The sequence below is a fragment of the Rhea pennata genome, chromosome 15 (assembly GCF_028389875.1).
Source record: "Rhea pennata isolate bPtePen1 chromosome 15, bPtePen1.pri, whole genome shotgun sequence".
NCBI lineage: Eukaryota > Metazoa > Chordata > Aves > Rheiformes > Rheidae > Rhea > Rhea pennata.
The window spans coordinates 2,695,696-2,712,152 of record NC_084677.1 but is presented as its reverse complement, the minus strand read 5'-3'; the positions used below and the strand labels follow the sequence as shown (position 1 = coordinate 2,712,152).

The 16,457-nt window shown below is 45.7% G+C and overlaps 1 protein-coding gene across 9 annotated transcripts in view; it reads left to right on the top strand.

Annotated features, from left to right (window-relative positions):
* MGRN1 (mahogunin ring finger 1) overlaps positions 1-16,457 on the top strand; it is a 60,591-nt gene that overhangs the window by 22,264 nt on the left and 21,870 nt on the right. For 5 of the 9 annotated variants that reach the window (XM_062588219.1, XM_062588217.1, XM_062588220.1 and 2 more), the window contains exons 5-7: positions 8,473-8,590; positions 12,265-12,340; positions 15,541-15,593. In XM_062588219.1, coding sequence (XP_062444203.1) covers positions 8,473-8,590; positions 12,265-12,340; positions 15,541-15,593 — 247 coding nt within the window. The remainder of the gene's footprint in view (positions 1-8,472; positions 8,591-12,264; positions 12,341-15,540; positions 15,594-16,457) is intronic. The other 4 variants (XM_062588221.1, XM_062588218.1, XM_062588223.1 and 1 more) reach the window with 1 other exon arrangement.

Here is a 16,457-nt window from a genome sequence, read left to right as displayed (position 1 = left end):
CCGCCGTTGTTCAATCGTAGCTGATCAGCCAAGTGTGGAGAAAGCAAATGTGCAACTGCTGACGATGGTGCAGCTGCCTTCGCCTCCGTAGCCTCCTGCCTCGTGCAAGTACCCAGCACTGCCTGGTGCTGGTGCAGATATCTGCAGAGACAGGTATCTGCTACTCTGGCCATTTGAATATCGTTTGCCCTGTGTTAAGCCTAAAGACTTTAAAATAAAACATGTTAGGTCTTGGAGGAGCTGCTGATGTGTTACGTGAAGTAGAAAAGAGACCAGAGTTCTGCATATGTGCAGAGTCTTTTTAACGGTGCCGAATTGGAGGTGACCTGCCTCCGAACAGCTCGAGATGCTCATTACCCTCCGTCGCATTCAGCACGCGCCCTGTCAGCATGCTTTAACACAGAGCCTTCCCTGAGGATCTGCTTGCATCTTCGGTGACCAGTGGCCGTGCTGTTGGGATTAGTCTGAAATCTGACGGGCTCGGAGGAGCTTGGTTTGTCCTTGTGCAAGTGTTAGTCTTTCCTTTGGTTTCAGCCTCCCTTCAGCTGAGTAGAAAGCGGAGAAGAGCCTGGTTGCAGACTCCGCAGTAACTGCTTGATTGCTCACCTGTGAGGCCAAGCCTTGTATTGCTCAGGGTCACCAAGGCAAAGCACTGCCCAAGAGCCTCAGAATGGTGCTACCAATGGAGAGAAATTTCTGGTCAGAAAGTGTGATGCTGGCTGGGTTTTAAGATTAGCCAGAGAGGCAGCTCCGTGCCTGCGGTAGAGGCGATCAGCAGGTGCAGGAAGAGTTTGGCTGTATCGAATGAAAGAGGGGTGAGGACATTATGTTACCAGCGCTGGCTGAGTCAGCAGACTTGGCCAAGGAGGACTAGGGAGCAGGCTCAGGGGTGCTGGGCTGTGAGATGGAGAGGTAGCTCCTTGGGGGAGATATGGGGAGCAAACACAGTGATGGAGGCTCGTGAAGGGAAGCTCTGATGGCATTTGGGGTGAAGGGGCTCTGGAGACTTGTGGCTGTGCTGCTGGGGGCCAGCTAGGCAGAGATGAGGTCCTCAGCAGGAGATACGTTGAGACAGAACCTCGGTTGTTGAATCCGAAGGATGCTTTAGGGATGGAGGTTTAATGAATGGTTGCCTGTGTTGTGCTTGAAGGGTTCGGGCGTGCAGAGGTTTAGGGCTGGCCAGAGAGGTGATGTGTGCCCAAGGATTGGGTGATGGGTGAGCAGGATGGTCCTAACTTAGCAGTGTAAGAATCTCTGTTGTAACATGCAGGTGTATGAGCTGTACCCTGGCTGCTGGGTAGCAACTGCCCATAAGCATGTAGTTTTCCCCAGATAAATGAATCCTCTGCATCACACTTCTGTTGCAGGGCTCACTACTCCTTTGCTGTTCCCATAGAATAATTGAAGGGCCTAAAGCTCAGAGCCTGCCTTTCTCTGCAGAGTGGGTTCATGTGCTCGTACGCTTAGATTTCTCTGTTTTCAGAGACAGGTTTCCAAAAAATATGTTCATATTCTTTGTGTGTGTGTGTCTATGAACGTATCCTTTTCTTCTCTGATAAAAGTCTTGATCTGTACTACTACCTGTGAGAGCCCCCAGGGGTTTCCCAGCTACAGGTATCTTGCTGACTTGCAGGAAGGATTTCTTAGTTGCAACATGACAGCAGTGGTTGTTTCCTCGGGGGCAAAAGTGCAACCCAGTCCTGAAGCTGGAAGAGTTTAAAACTCAGCAAAGCACTCTGAAGATGTGAGCAATCCAAGTGGATCAGGAGCTAATGATAAACATGATACGAGAGAGAGGAGTTTCACTGTCCATTCTTACAAAAAGATCTTCTTCATGTGCTCCTCAGATGAAAGAGGCACTCTTCCTCCGTATAGTAATGGTGCCAACCTTTTTCCTCATTATAAAGTGAAGACACAGTGAAAATAGATCAGTTGTGCTCTGCTAGCTGTTGTCCTTTGCAGGGCCGTATTCTTTGTGTTGCTGATGCACATATGGGTGTACTGGAATGTTTTATTAAATCTCATTTCCTTGTTTGTTTTGGAGTGCTGGCTATGCTCACTGCAGGCTTCCTGCCACAGTCATTTAAGCTGACAGTGGACCTGACACTGAAAGAGATTATGTATTCTGTCTGCACATGGAAATTTGAATAGTTGATTCACCAGATGAAATACAAATAAAATGTGTAGCGCTCTGCATGGCTGTTTTCACTAAAACTTGCATAGCAGAGACAGAGGCCCTTGGATATTCCTTTAGTTATTTAATAGCCTCTGTCTGTGTAGGGCCTTTGAAAGGTGCTCTTGCTGCTTTTGGCTGTGGGCTCTGATTAATTTGAATTCTTTGTGCAGAGAGATTTTTTTCTGTATGAAGAAATCGGAGGCAAATGCTGTTTTCTCCTAGGCACAAGTCATCTTTATAGTGAAAGCTTGCTTTGATCCATACAGACAAGCAGTCCCCAAGGGAATGTTCTAGTGTGTAAAGTTCACATGCTGGAAAGCTAAATTCTATATATTTCATCAAACAGATAAACACTCTGTATTTAATAAGAGATCTGGCCCTTTTGCCTCTCTCTGTAGCTGTTGTGTAACTAGGCAACTTAGAAGCATTGATTAGAGTCACGAGCACAGCTCTTTCTACAGTAAGTTCAGCAGCTGAAGTCATTCCTTTACATGTGTTGGAATGGGAGGTGGATAGCAGGTTTTTGGTTGCATGATAAACTGCTTGTTTCTTCTTGATCCGAAGTAGAAACCCTAACCTGCGAGAAAGCAGGGGAGGAGGAGAAGAGTGTGTGTGTCAGGAGCTGCAATACAGCAACTTGGTACCCAGCTAGCCTCCAAACTCTGTGTGGGTGTCTCTCTGGACTGGATCTTGCCTAACTGACTGAGACCCAGAACTATGGCCTTTTGGCAGCATTTTTTTAGTGGTTTTATTTGGGTCGCTTGTTCAAATTCCCCCTTCCCCAGAAGCTGACTTGTCAGATTCTGTCCCAAAATGAAAAGGGAATGTGCAGATTGAAGAGCAAGAGGCCGATGTGCTTGCTGCACAGCAGCTCCTAGCCCCTTTGAAGATCAACAGAACATGGCTGACTCCCTACCTATGAGGATATGGAGCCCGTGGGGCATCCACCTTGAATGGCTGCCTGGAGTGATGGAGGGGTTGGTACCTGAGAACCCTTTAAAACTCCTGTGTGGCCCTTCCATAACTCTAGTTTGTCTGAGGCTCTCCACAGACTCTTCAAAGTGCAGACTGTCTCCTGGCTGTTTGTAACCAAAAATGGTACCTTGGGGCATTTCCTCTGGGCTCTGGGCAGTGTTCTGCACAGCACTGCAGATCGGTGTTCTGCACATGATCCCGTGCTTGGTGCTTCTCAGCATGCTTATGGTAACAGCAACATTTTTTTTTTTTGACTACTTGGGGTGGCCACAGTGCCAGGTGGAGCTGAGCAGTTCTTAAGCATGAGGAAGGCAGCAGTGAAGAAGTCTGCATGAGTTGTTGAAAACTTCCCCAGGCTGCAATCTAGGGATGAGTGAGAAGAGGACCCCCACCCTGCACGTTCTTGTAGCATCTCCAGTGAGCGTGTAGCAGCAGAAGCTTAACTCAGCTTAGTCAGAGGTTCCCAAACAGCAGCCTGCTGCCAGTGGTTTGGGAACTACTTATGCTCCCCAGATCCCCAGAAGCAAGTCAGGGTGCAGGCAATGAATGCTTCCTAGCTGATGGTGGAGGGGTGAGACTGGGTTGATAATTTTAGTTTGTCTGCTGTTCTCTCAAAGTTGTTGTGATGTGCTCAGACTGGCCTCTCATCTGCCAGTTCTCTCCTGGATTTGAGAGGCAGAATGGTTTGGGATGGGGGAGGAAGCAGTCAGTATGGGGTGTAAGCTCTGCTTTGTGAGAGTAAAGAGTGTCAAAGAGTTTAGAGGAGGAGGGGGGTATGCATGAATCCTGAGGACAAGGCTAGGGTTGCGCCTGCAGTCAGTGTGGTGCCTGGTGTTGCTGGTGGTACCTGAGCAAACAGGTTTAAAATAAAACAAAACATTAATGGGGGGACCTCTATTTGGTCCTGACCTGATGGAAGAGTCCCACTTCTCCATTACCCTGAGCTTCTAGGGACTGCAGGGTAGTTTTGTTACGTCTCTCATCTGGGTAGCAAGCTGGCCTGGTACAGTCTGAAAAATCACAGCCCAAATAACCTGATTTCAGGAAGATGCCTTTTGGCAGGAAAAGGTAAGGTATTTTTTCTCTGCTATCCTTTATTCTTAGTAGATATTCCCTTTTTCTGTCACGTTTCTTTGGCTCTACAGAGATTCTCCACTATTGTTTGCTGTAAGCACACAGCAGCATAGGCAGGCGATACAAGACTTGTGGATGCTGTAGATATCCACAAAAGAGATGAAGACAGCTAAAGATCATTTAGGTACTAGTGTGTAGGATACCGAACTTTGTAACACCATGTAGTATGGGGAGCATACATTGAGCAGCGGCTCCTTTGAAAGATGATCAATCTTGGTGACCATATGGGATGATCCCTGCTTCCAGGACATTCACCAGGCTCTTGACCTGCTGGTGCTCAGCCGTCTTGGCACTGGCTGTGGGCTGTAGGTGTCCAGGCATTCAGTCCAGGTGTTGATTCCAAGTCTGATGTACTTTCCCACAGTGTGGAGTAGGCAGTCAAACAGTCTGAGCCATAAAGCTCACTTGGTTCGCTTTGGAAAGTCTCCTTGATATTTTTGTCAGGCTCGTCAGCTCAGAAATTCTGTGCATGTGGTTTATTTCTCTTTTCAGGGACTGTGTGAGCGCCATGTGCCAGCTGCACATGGATTCCTGATTCTTTAAACAGGCATGCCCTTTGTGTCAAGCGACATGAATAATCTGGAGAGATAGCAAAATGTGCAAATTCTTTGCTGCTTTGAAAGCATTTTAATCAGTGCCTTTGAAGAGGATGTGTCTTGTTCTCAGCAGTTCCTACAACTGTTGCTTATAATCTGATTTTCCACTAAATATTTAGTGAGAACGTTATTTGACCTTACTTCTGCTAAGACTTCTCTGTGACTTCTCGCATTAGGGGCCCATTGCTTGCTTTCAGCTCAGAGAGTGTTTCTGCTTGGTGTGGGAAATTGTGCAGATGAGAGGATGCTAAAGTGCTTTAGTATCCGCCTAATGCGAGGTGCAGCATTTTTTCCAAATACCTACTTGAAGTGAAAAGGCTGAAAAGTGGACGCGGGAAGGGTTTCTCAGTAGAGTGATCCTTTGTAGTTATGTTTTGGACAAGTAGAGGTTTACACCAGCGTCACTCTACCTCTTGCTTTTAGGAACAGTGTTTCTTGCTTTCCTGGAGCAGACTGTTGCTCTAGCGCTGCGAGTGCGGTTCCTCGCGCCTTTCTGGCACTCAGCATTGGCATGTTTACACCCCTTTCCCAGCACTGCTGTGGTGCCTATTATCCAGGCCATCTCTGACCTGTACTCTTTCTGCTGCACTTTATTTCCAGCATTTTCTTGACTTGCTGTCACCTTTGATAAGTCGTTTTTCCTTGTTCTGCTTTCCCAGCTGCACAGGGAGAGTTGTGCCTTTCTGCAGAGCTGGGAAGCTTAGAGAGCCACAAAAGGAGCTAGATACAGGCTTACTCTATTCATTGTACTTGACTTGACAACTCAGTAAATAAAACTTCACTCAATTGCTTGCTCTGTAATTCACGCATAAAAGACCTGTCATTCTGATCTCTCCCACACCATGCTTTAAATGCAAAGGATGGAGTGAGACCTTCTAGTAAAGCAGCAGAATTTCAGCATAGCTCGGAACAGTCTCTGAGGTGAAGTTTTGTCGTAAATGATACAGTGCAACTACCTCAGCAGGAAAAGTGCACATTGTAATCCTCGTCTTCACGATGGCCTTCAGAATTAAACAGCATTGCGTTAAGCAACACTGGCCTGGCTTTCTCGGTGGGCTTTTGCGCACTGGCAACGGGTAGAGGTGTACAGACTGGAGGGCATATAGGTGCTGAGACCATGTCCCGGCGCAGTGTTGGAGCAGGCAGATGTCGTAGCTATGTTCCTTCGGACTCTGCAGAAGCCAGGTCTGAGAACGTGCCCTGCCTTTCCATCCTGCCCAGGTGGGGAGTGTAATGACTGGGTTGCTAAAAGCGCATTCGAAGAACAGCAAAGTGTACCTTGCAGCCCTAGTAGCAGAAGTGTTACTGAGGAGACTTGGGTAGGTTAAGCTCTGGAAGCAAGGTAGGAAGCATGTGTGAATAGTTATTGTGTGAATGTAGCAGGAGCCGCGTTCCGCTCCTAGCGGGAAGCACAGCTGGTGCTCCCTGTCCTCTAGCAAGTGGTGACTGCGTTTGCCTCACATTTTATATCTCTGTGCACACAGAGATCATTTTATCACCCAGGATCTTGAGTGTAATGTTTCCACAGCTTCTTTATAGTTTTAAGGCTCAGGCACATCCTCTCTAATAATCACCTCTGCCATCCTCGAGCCTAGTCTTCCTTTTTCATTGTGTCCTGGAGTCTCTGGTGTGATGTGCTGTTCTGCAGTTCTTGACTGACTGCTGGCTACTGCCCAGCTTGAGTTTTTTACCCAGTTTCCACTATGCTGTGATTCAAAATTGAGCTGCCCTCTTGATCCTTGCTTACAGAAATCACTTCTGATGCAGACAAGTCTTGTGTTACCATCTCCTTCTGGTGTGTTTTGCTGTTACACTAAGTGCAGTTAGGGCAAGGGAACTCAGAGATGAGCTTTCCAACCTTTGCTTGTGTACTGACTGGTTTATGAGCTGTGTCTGTGTTTCAGAACAGCTGAATATCCTCAAAGCTACGAAATCCTGTCCTACAAAGAATTCTTTCCAGCTGTGCACGTTCTGGTAACTGCTGTGCTAGACAGAGCTCTGTGCTCAATCTGCTACATGAAAGAGATGCCTTGGTCTCGGCTAGTGTGGTCCTCTTCACAGAACTGGCAGAAGCGCTATGTTGTTCTCTGAGATGGTGCCATTGTGCCGACTGCTTTTGAGAAACGTGACTGGCCAAATCTGAGATGTGGTGGTCAGGGGATCCTATTTGATATCCTGAGTTGAATTAAGGAAATCTTGGCCTAGAGTTCTTGGTTCAAATGACACCTGTTCCTGCAGCCTGTCCCCAGGCTGTCTCATAGATCACGAAAAGTGAGGATCAAGTTTGAACAGTCAACAAGGCTTCAAGTTTGTAGCTGTTCAGTGATATTTTCAGTGGCTGGAGGCTGGTGCTTTCCCAGTCTCACTTTGTGAAACTCTGCTAAGGAAGTAATGACTAGCCTGCTTAAGGGGTAATGTCCTATTACGGCTACTGGCTGTAGAAGTCGTCTTCTTGTAGAGCTGGAGCTAGACCTGTCTTGTCAGTGTGCTGGCAGAGGTTTGTTGTTTCTGCAGTGTGAGCACACTGGGCAAGAGATCTTTCACTTTCTCTGCAGTCTGTCAACATACTCTGAACACACCGTTGGTAGCTCAGTGACACAAAGGCTTCGGTGGTAAAACAGCTTCAGATGTTTCCACCCCACCTTGCATTTTGCTGCCTCCTCTCTTGTGCCTGAATCAACGTTGTGAGAGGTTGTACAAACCCAGATCAGAAATCATCCCCCCAAAAAAGGGCCAGAAAGAGTGCAGACTTCTTGATCCTGTTTTACCACTGAGGCCTACTGTGAATTGTGCTGTACATGAAGTGATGGTCAGCAGGAAGGGAAATGTCCTTCTTGGGACAGATACTCAGAGTAGGTTGTGAGATGAATGGTATTGTGGTCCCATGCTCAGAGATGTCCAGCCCTGCCTGGCAGTGCTCACATTTCAGCGCTGGGCCTTGAGACAGTAGAAGAATTGTGACTGTGTTGTAGGTGGCTGCCATGGAGGGTTGATGAGCGTCTCTGGTATTGCTAGCCCTGTAACACGTCTGCGGAGGGCACGTGACACGGAGAAGACTAGGGAGTGAATTTGAATGGTTCTTGCTTGCCAGGATGATCCCATGCCAAGCTACTTTTTTCATTGCAGAGCTGTCCTGTGGAGGCATGGGAGAGCTCTCAGTGCCACATTGCCTTGTGTGTTGTCACTGTTAGATACTGTTCGTTCTTCATGGGTTTCCTGCAGAAAAAAAGAATGTGTGCTGGACTGAAAGCTGGCATTGCCCAGGCCATGGATTTAGTGAGCTAACCTTTGCCAGGCTGCTGCACCCCACTGTACTCCTTTGACACCCAGTGTTTCCAGGCAAGTCAGTATGGATCCAGTGAGACCTTGCCTGTCTGTGCTGCTTTCCCTTCCCTGTGCTCACCATCTTGCCTTGACCTTTTCCCTTCCCTTTTTGTCTCCCCAGTGAATGGCTTTCAGCCTCTGCCAGCTCTGCCTCTTAGAGCAGCCACTTGTGATTCCTGAAAGGCAGACAGGCGTGAATGAATGAGAGCCTAGCAGAGAGCAATCATTTGTTACAGCAAGTTTTCTTTTATTCCCCCCTTTATTCAGATACAGCACAAAGAATCCCTCTCTGCAGTCGGAGACGGTTCATTACAAGCGAGGGGTAAGCCAGCAATTCTCCCTGCCTTCCTTCAAGATTGATTTCTCAGACTGGAAGGATGATGAGGTAAGTCTTTCCTTAATGTCTCCTTCCTTCCACAACCCTATTGTCCCAGCAGCACAGGAATCCATTTAGTGTCACTGGGTTATGGCTGGAAGATTCCCACTCACAGCTGCTGTGGCCCGTTTTGTTGATATGGGGCTGATAGAGCTGTGGGAAGAGCAGGTATGAAAACTGCATGGGAACTTGGCAGGTATATGAGGCAGAGAGCGAAGAAAAACCCAAAGAAGTGACTACTGATGTCACTGACCAACTGGCATGCCAGCAGCTGTCACAGGAGCGAGGCTGCAGAGATGGGCACTGAAGCTGTTCCCAGAGGAACCTGCTGCTTTCCAGCCTTGCTGTCCCTGCCAGCCAAAGAGCTTGTGGGAATAATGTGCCCCTGTCTGGTTCCTGCTGCATCTTTCCCAGTTATTCTGGGACAGAGTCACTAGAGGTTCTGAAACTCTGTTTTGGTCTTTTTTTCCCTTGGCTTGTCCTCTGGCAGAGCCTTGTTCTGGTTAGTGCCATGTACAGTGGTGTTAACTCTAGCAGTACAGTGCCATGGGGGGATACTGTCATCTCTGGGGCAGATTCATACTGGTGCATTACTGCTGAATAAGGGGATGCTTTTCTGCTTTTAGTTTAACCCGTAACTGCAAACAGACATGGGTTTGGTTTTAATCAAGCTCTGCGGTTTTACTATACAGCAAGATCCGTGGAGTTATATTAATTTTGATACCTTTCCAAAATTCCAATGGAGACATTACCTCTCTGCTTTTCTAGCCTCTAAACTTTGGCCAAAGGGCTTCTGCTGCATGTGGCATAGGAGGTCTTGGTTTTGCCCTGCTCTGCGCAGAATTGCTGTAAGAGATTTCTGATGCAGCAGAGTTGCTCTGTATCTGCTGCTAATTGCTTGTTCCTGTGGACACCTCTCCCAGCTCAAAATCAATACCATGCTCATTTCCTAACCCAAGCCTATATAAGGGTATTGTATATGTGAACCCTGGTAGGTAACTCTACCTATTGAAGAAAAAAAGAAAAGTAATCTTTTATGAGTTTTGAAAAGATTCAATAGCTATTGTTTTGAAGTTACAATTATAACTATAATCAGTGTGGTGCTTTAACAAGCTCATGGCAATTACCATGCTCCTCCGAGAGCCTGCAGAGTCTGGTCTCCTGATGTCCTGGCTTCTCTGCCAACATATGATTTCACAAGCTCAACCTACAAAAGCCTGGAAGAGCTGTTTTTCTAAACCCTTCTGTCATCTGAGAGACATGGAAAGTAGGAGCTTAGATCCCTTTCTTCTTAAAGAATTGAAAAGCTTAGTTTTCACTTTTGTTCCTGCCAACAAGGTTTTAGCTCTTTAGTACTAAAGTCATGTCCCTTTGACAGATTAAAGGGAGAGATGCTGTGGAAAAGTAAGCTTTTGGCTCCCTTTGCTTGATTCTGCTGTGTCCTCTGTCACATCTCTTTCATAAATGTTACTGGGAGCTCTAGTTGTAGAGAAAATGTAGAACAAGCACTGTGCTTCAGAAGAGTTTCTTCTCCCCTTTTGGCTCTGTGTACATGTAGGTCTTTTTCCTCTCAAGTCTCGTAAAATTCATATGGCTAAAATGTCCTGATTGTCCACCCGAAATGCAGCACTCTCTGCCAGCTGTCAGATAAAAAGAGTTATCATTCAGCTGTGTACAATTAAGTGCTTCAGATTCCTTTCCAGATTATTAGTGTTATCAAAAAAAGATTTAGTTCATATTTTTGCCCACTGTAATACTTGCATACGATATAGTTCTTGGCTGACTGACAGAAGGGAAAACAATACACTGGGTTGTTATATTAAAAAAGCTTTATAAAAATGCATGTTTTAACTTTATCTTCGTAATATACTGGTTTGCTTCCAAGCTGTAGTGTAAGGCTTGCATCGAGACGGTTATTTCCAGGTCCCTAAAAATGAATATGAAATGGAACCTTAAAAGAGGCCATACATTTGGAAATGTGAAAGTTTGTATCATAAAGCAACCACAGATCTATGATGTGACCTTCTCTTCAAAGGGACAAAAAAGTAACTGTTGGCTTACAGTAATAAATCAGAGCAGGAAGCAGAGCAAAACCATGAGCTTCTTTCAGCAAAATTTTGATCAATAGTCTTTAACGAGCTTTCTCTTTGTGGTGTGCCGGAATAGTTCAAAAATGCAAGATGGAAAACAGTGGCTGAATGATTCTCTTCTAGCGAATACTGATAAGCTAAATGAGATTTTTGTGTTTGCTATATTACTTTGCTGTTTTGGAAAGAGAAGGGCATTCTGGTAGAGGAGGAACAAAATATAAAACCACTCTACAAAGGAGGAAAATCAATGTCCCTCAGGCTAGAAGGCTAGCTGAGGCAGGAAGAGCCAAATCATAAGGTCTTCCATCACGTGCTTTCCGTTTGCGATCACATATACCTATCCGATTGAATAGGTGTGTGCACAAAGCATCGTTGGGCAGCTGAGAGTTGAAGTCGTTTCTAGAAGCATGTGGGTGGCGTGCCTCTGGGGCCGCTCGGTTTCTGCAGCGAGCAGGTCGCGTTACTGCGGGAAGCGTAGCAGTCTTGGAGTTTCCTTTTCTCCCCTACATATCCCACAGAAGAGCCGACTGGTGAGTTGTAGTCCAAAGCACTCACTCACTGCTCTTTGCAGAAGTGCAGCCGTGTGGATAATGGGCTACAGCACACTAGGCTGGTGGATACTAGGTTATTGGATCCCATTTTTTTGCTGGAGAACAGAAAAGAGCCTACCTGGAGCACGATGGAGAAATGACATCTTTTTCTCTCTTGGTGAGGGATAAGACGAGAAAACCAAGTCAGTAATTGAGAAGAACACCAGAAATCCAGTCTCTGAGCAGCTTCTGCTCTTGGCATAGGACAATGTTTGTAGCATTGCATTTTTCTAGTGTTTATAAGATTGCATGCTTTTGAAGTGTTGCAGTGAAGTGTGTTCAGAAGGTCAAGGACGTGAATCTCATGGTATGCCAAAAGGTGGAAATCAGTCTGGTGTTTCTTTAGAGGATTCTGTGAGCTTGAAATTTTAAGATTTTTTTCTGCATCTTCAAGAATTTCAAACAAGAGTTGAGGAGGAGGAGGGAGATTGTGGTGTAGGAAGTGAAATGTGTACTGCCGTGCTGTAGCCAATATCATACCTGAGCAAAATTGATCACACTAGTTATAGTCTGAGAAACTTGTCCAACTAAGAGATTTGTAGGGTATGTGAGTTAAGTGAGAATTAAACACCATACAAATCCAAACTGAGAGAAACTTGCTTTGCCAGCCCCAATTGCTGTTCAATGCCCTCTCTGTGTATATAGGTTGTAGTTATTCTGGTTCGTTTTCTTTGAAAGTCGGTGTCTGAATTTTAAATCTTCCTACTCAGTTCAGTGCATTCCTTGAAACTGGGATGGAGAGCCCTTCCAAAAGGGCTACTTCAGCAGGAAATAATAGGGAAACTTCTGAGCTGTGGTCTTTGCTGGAATCCCATCATCTCAGAGGGCCCAGCTGGCAGCAGTGCAACCCCAGAGCCTTCACGGGGAGAAGCCCTGGGCTGCAACTTGTGTGCCAAAGCCTGATATCTTTTAACTTCACTCCTATGATGTTAACGCTGTCTCAGGCGTTGTCTTCAGGCAAGCCTGGTGTATTGGCTAAACTCATCTTGTTTCTCTCCTTCAGCTGAATTTTGACTTGGACCGCGGTGTGTTCCCAGTGGTCATCCGAGCAGTAGTGGACGAAGGGGACGGTAAGCAAGGTGTTGTGCTTGCTCACGCTTTCTCCATCTCTCACTTTTAGGTTATATGACCCTGTCTGGGCAACAGGAAAAAACCTTTTACTTACAGCAGAAGCTTGGGGAGCCTTTCTGCAAAAAAATATTTCAGGAATTCTCCTTAACTCCCACTTGTTAAAAAGTCCCAGCTAACCACAGACTCTTGCACAAAAAGATACTTTTAAACATAGCCTCCATTTTAACAGGAAAATGGCCTGATAGTTGGTGTTGAAGCGGTGCTTAGGAGAGCTAAGGTTAGCTTCTGGCTCTGCCCCTGGGATTAGGCACAAATCAGAGCAAACGACTTCTCCTCTCTTGGGTTTTGCACTGGCACTCTGTAGTGCAAGGAAGGCAGTAGTCTCTTCTCCCTCTTTGAGAGGTAAGCTCTCTTCATAAAAAGTCCAGCTAACTGTAGAGTTTGCCTTCCAATAGCAATGGTCAGAGAAAAAACAATGACTTTAAAATGTTCAGGCTGCTTGTTCAACCAAATCCAGCTTCATTCAGGCAGTTCAAAATTCTCTTGCTGATTCCAAAGGGAGCTGAATGGTTGCAATTAAGAGCCTAATTTTTTGATGAGAAACAATAGTGTTGATTATTCTGAATGCACGTTGGAGAGGAATGGCCAGTAAATGTTTCAGTTGCCATTCACCTTGCATACCATTTTCCTTTGAGAACGTGTGCTTTTGCGCTCTGTGTGACTCCATTAATTCTGAGCATCAGCGGAGAAAGGGGTACAAGGAAGTCATGTTTTTTCTAAAATTGAGGGACATTGTGGTCAGCAAGGCCAGCATTTCACTTCTGTTTTTTGCAACTTTTGTACAAAACTTAAGAAAAAAAGAGAAAGGAAAAAACTCCATTCTTGATTGTATTGTTTATTACAGTCTTGTGTTCGGTTTCTTATGTTGCAATTGTGAAAATTCTCAGAAATTCATTGAATTATTTTGCAGTCCTCCAAACAGAGAAATACAACCAGATGAACCAGTTTGAAGTGTGGTTAATAAAGCACAGTGTAACACAAAACAAATTACTTCTGAGCTGCATCCATTTTTAGCAATCTCAAGCACTGTTAGTAATATTGATGTACATTTTTCTGACCATAGATGTCAAATACCTTCCACTGTTTACTGAGCTTTTGGCAATGTCTTTGTACTTCCTAATATTGGGCTTGCCTATAAACACCAAAAATAGAACAGGAGGCAGCATGGGAAGCGTACATTTACGCACATATCATACTTCGTAACCAATAGTGTACTGTCATTTATTATAATTACATGCAAAGGCAATTGCTTTTAAAACCTCTCCTGGAAAGAATATTATACGAGTACTATGCACACAAAAATATGTGACACTTGAGTGAGATTGGAGAAAATCGTGTATTTTTATTTTTTGTTTTTTATTTTTTTTTAACCGGTGGTACTTGAAGGAGCTGGCCCTATATATTTGGAGCACTTGGAAAATTACAGCTGGCCCATAACTATTTGTATTAAATAAAAAATGAATGGCAAATTGCAATAGCAGTCGGAGCGATGCCGGTTTGGACTGCGTTCTGCCAGGAGCTGTTTGCATTCCTTGGAGAACGTGCGATTTTTTTATGTTAGCAGTCGTCACATTCCTGCCGGTGGAGGAACTCCAAGTAAAACCCCCCAGAAGCCCAAAAGAGGGAAAATGCTGTGCAGTCTGTGGTCACACAGCCCCAGCCACACAAGCTGCTTGAATAAACAAGATATGCAGAGAAGCAGTGGCTGTTGTCTGTTACTTGGCCAGTTAAAACTGCTCTGAGGGACCTGAATTTCATTTCCAGAGCGAGCTAGGAGAGGCTTGCTCTTGGCTGGCAGGGGGGCAGCAGGTAGATGAATCTCCTTTTCCAGCTCTCCTCTCTACGTGCCGTTGTATTCCTGATTGCACCCTAGTTGCTCAGACCCTTCCTGGTTATTCAGCAAGTCTGTAGGCTTGGAGTCTCTCGTTCCCCACCGTGCTGTTTGCAAGCCGGATCTTCACAGCAGAATCCAGCGAATGGTTCCTGCTGTTGTCTCTGCTGTTTTAGGAATCCCAAAGGAGCTGTCAAGCTCCCATCCCTTTTATATGTCATGGGCATCACTTCCTTCAGTTGTCACAGGCTTAGAGCTGATAATAGTCGCTGTCAGCTTTTCCTTGTGTGCTGAGCATGACCCTGGTGCTCGTAGGTACAGGTTGGGTGAGGTAGTTACCCACCTTTCCTTCCTTCGGTGTCTCCACCAAGGCCTCTGTCTCCCATTTCAGTATGATGAATCTGAGTACATTTAGGTGAAAGGACTTTACCAGTTGGAGCTGAACAGAACTGGAGAGACCTGAGCTAGAGGCTTTGGGATTGTACTTCTGTTTGGTGCCTGCATTCCCTCATGTTTTTATTTCCTGAAGGAGCCATGAATGCAGAAACATGTGGCAGCCCTTTCTGACTGCTTCTGAATTAAGAAGGAGGCCTCAAATTTGGAAGGGGGAAGACATGGTATTTCTTATTGGGGAAAACGTCAGAGAACTGGCGAGAGATGTTTCAGTGTCCAAAAATGGCATGAGAAGTAAATGTTTTATAAGTGTGTAGGATTAGACGGAAACAAAGTGAGAAGTACCAAGGCTGGATGGGCTGCCAACTCCTGTTAAACCAGATGGATTTGTCCCTTGCTGTGATAAATTCAGATAATTAAAAACAGGAATTTGAGGGAGAGCAGAGTCCTATTGAGCTCTTTGTATTACTTTCCTGTTCCAGCCTCAGAAAACAGAAGTGGGGTGGTGTGGAGCACCCAAGATAACTGAAAGTGGTAAATGAAGACATGTCTGTCTATGCAGGGCCCACTACAGAGACCAGCAGCACTTGGTTCTCACTCTGCGAGAGAGTGAGACTGTGAACCAAACTGTGGGCAAGTAAGAAAGTTATAAATTGCAAGAGGTGAAAGTAGAACGGGGGCAGTTCGGAAAGTGTAAGTGGACTAAAATTCTGGTTTCATGTTTCCTGCTTTTTATTGATAAATGCCCTTTCCCCCTGCGCCAGTATCTGCCAGATTCGAAGGGCAAGAATACTCTGACTCAAAGCTTGGTGAATTCTGCCATGGATAATCAAGGTTTCCCACATCCTAGCTCTGATGTAGCCTGCTTGAAGCTGCTGGCCTTGTTTACGGTTTTGAGCAAGTTGCTCTTTCTCTTTTTTCCAGTGGTGCTTGAGGTGACAGGTCATGCCCATGTTCTTCTGGCTGCATTTGAAAAGGTAAATGAGTTTTCTTTTCCCTCTGTCCATGTCATTGTGTATATAAACATTTCCATGGGTCATTAGTTTGTATTTATGTAATACTTCGCCACAATGGAGTCTTGGCCCTTGCCTAGGGTTCCTGAGCACTATCGTAGTACAAATAATTGCTTGCAGCAGCTCCTGTGCAGCCTCTAATTATAATTTATACCTGAGCTGGTCAGTCAGTTAATTGTAGCTGGTGTTTCCTGTGTGGGGGAGAAGGTGTGCCTCGGTGCCCATGGTTTTTGAATGTGGGAGGGTGTTGACCATGGCTGCTACTGGGCAGTTCCCAGAGCCTTGTGACCTCTGCACACCCAGATCTACTATGTCCAGAAACTGTTCCACAGTTGTTTGGCCTTAGCTTGCACATAGGACCAAGCCCTTTTAAAGAATTAGAATACAATTTGCATAAAGAATTTGAGCTTTGCTACTTTTTGGTGGCATGTTTATGTAGCTGACCCTCAGCTCTGTGGTGATGCTAAACCTGAGTTATACTCAAGCCTTTAAAAGTCTCTTGCCATTGTAGTTAGACCCTGAAAACAGTTGCAAGATGTGCAACTGCTCCATGTTGTGTCTAGGTTGTGGTAATACTGCAGACACATGTCTCGGGCATGTGATGCTTGTAGTGACAGCCTGAGAGGAGGCAGGAGAGGCCAGAGCAGAGCTGGGAGAGCATGTGGAGGGGAGCAGCATCAAAGCTGCAATGTTAGAAATTCCTCCCTCCCTGGCTGGCATGTGAGCTGACCTCTGTTCCTGGATCTGCTTGGTTCCTGCCAGGCCTTACTGGTGGGTAAGGCAGAGGGAGCAAGCTGAGTCGGCGGGCAGGGGAAGCACAGTCAGTCC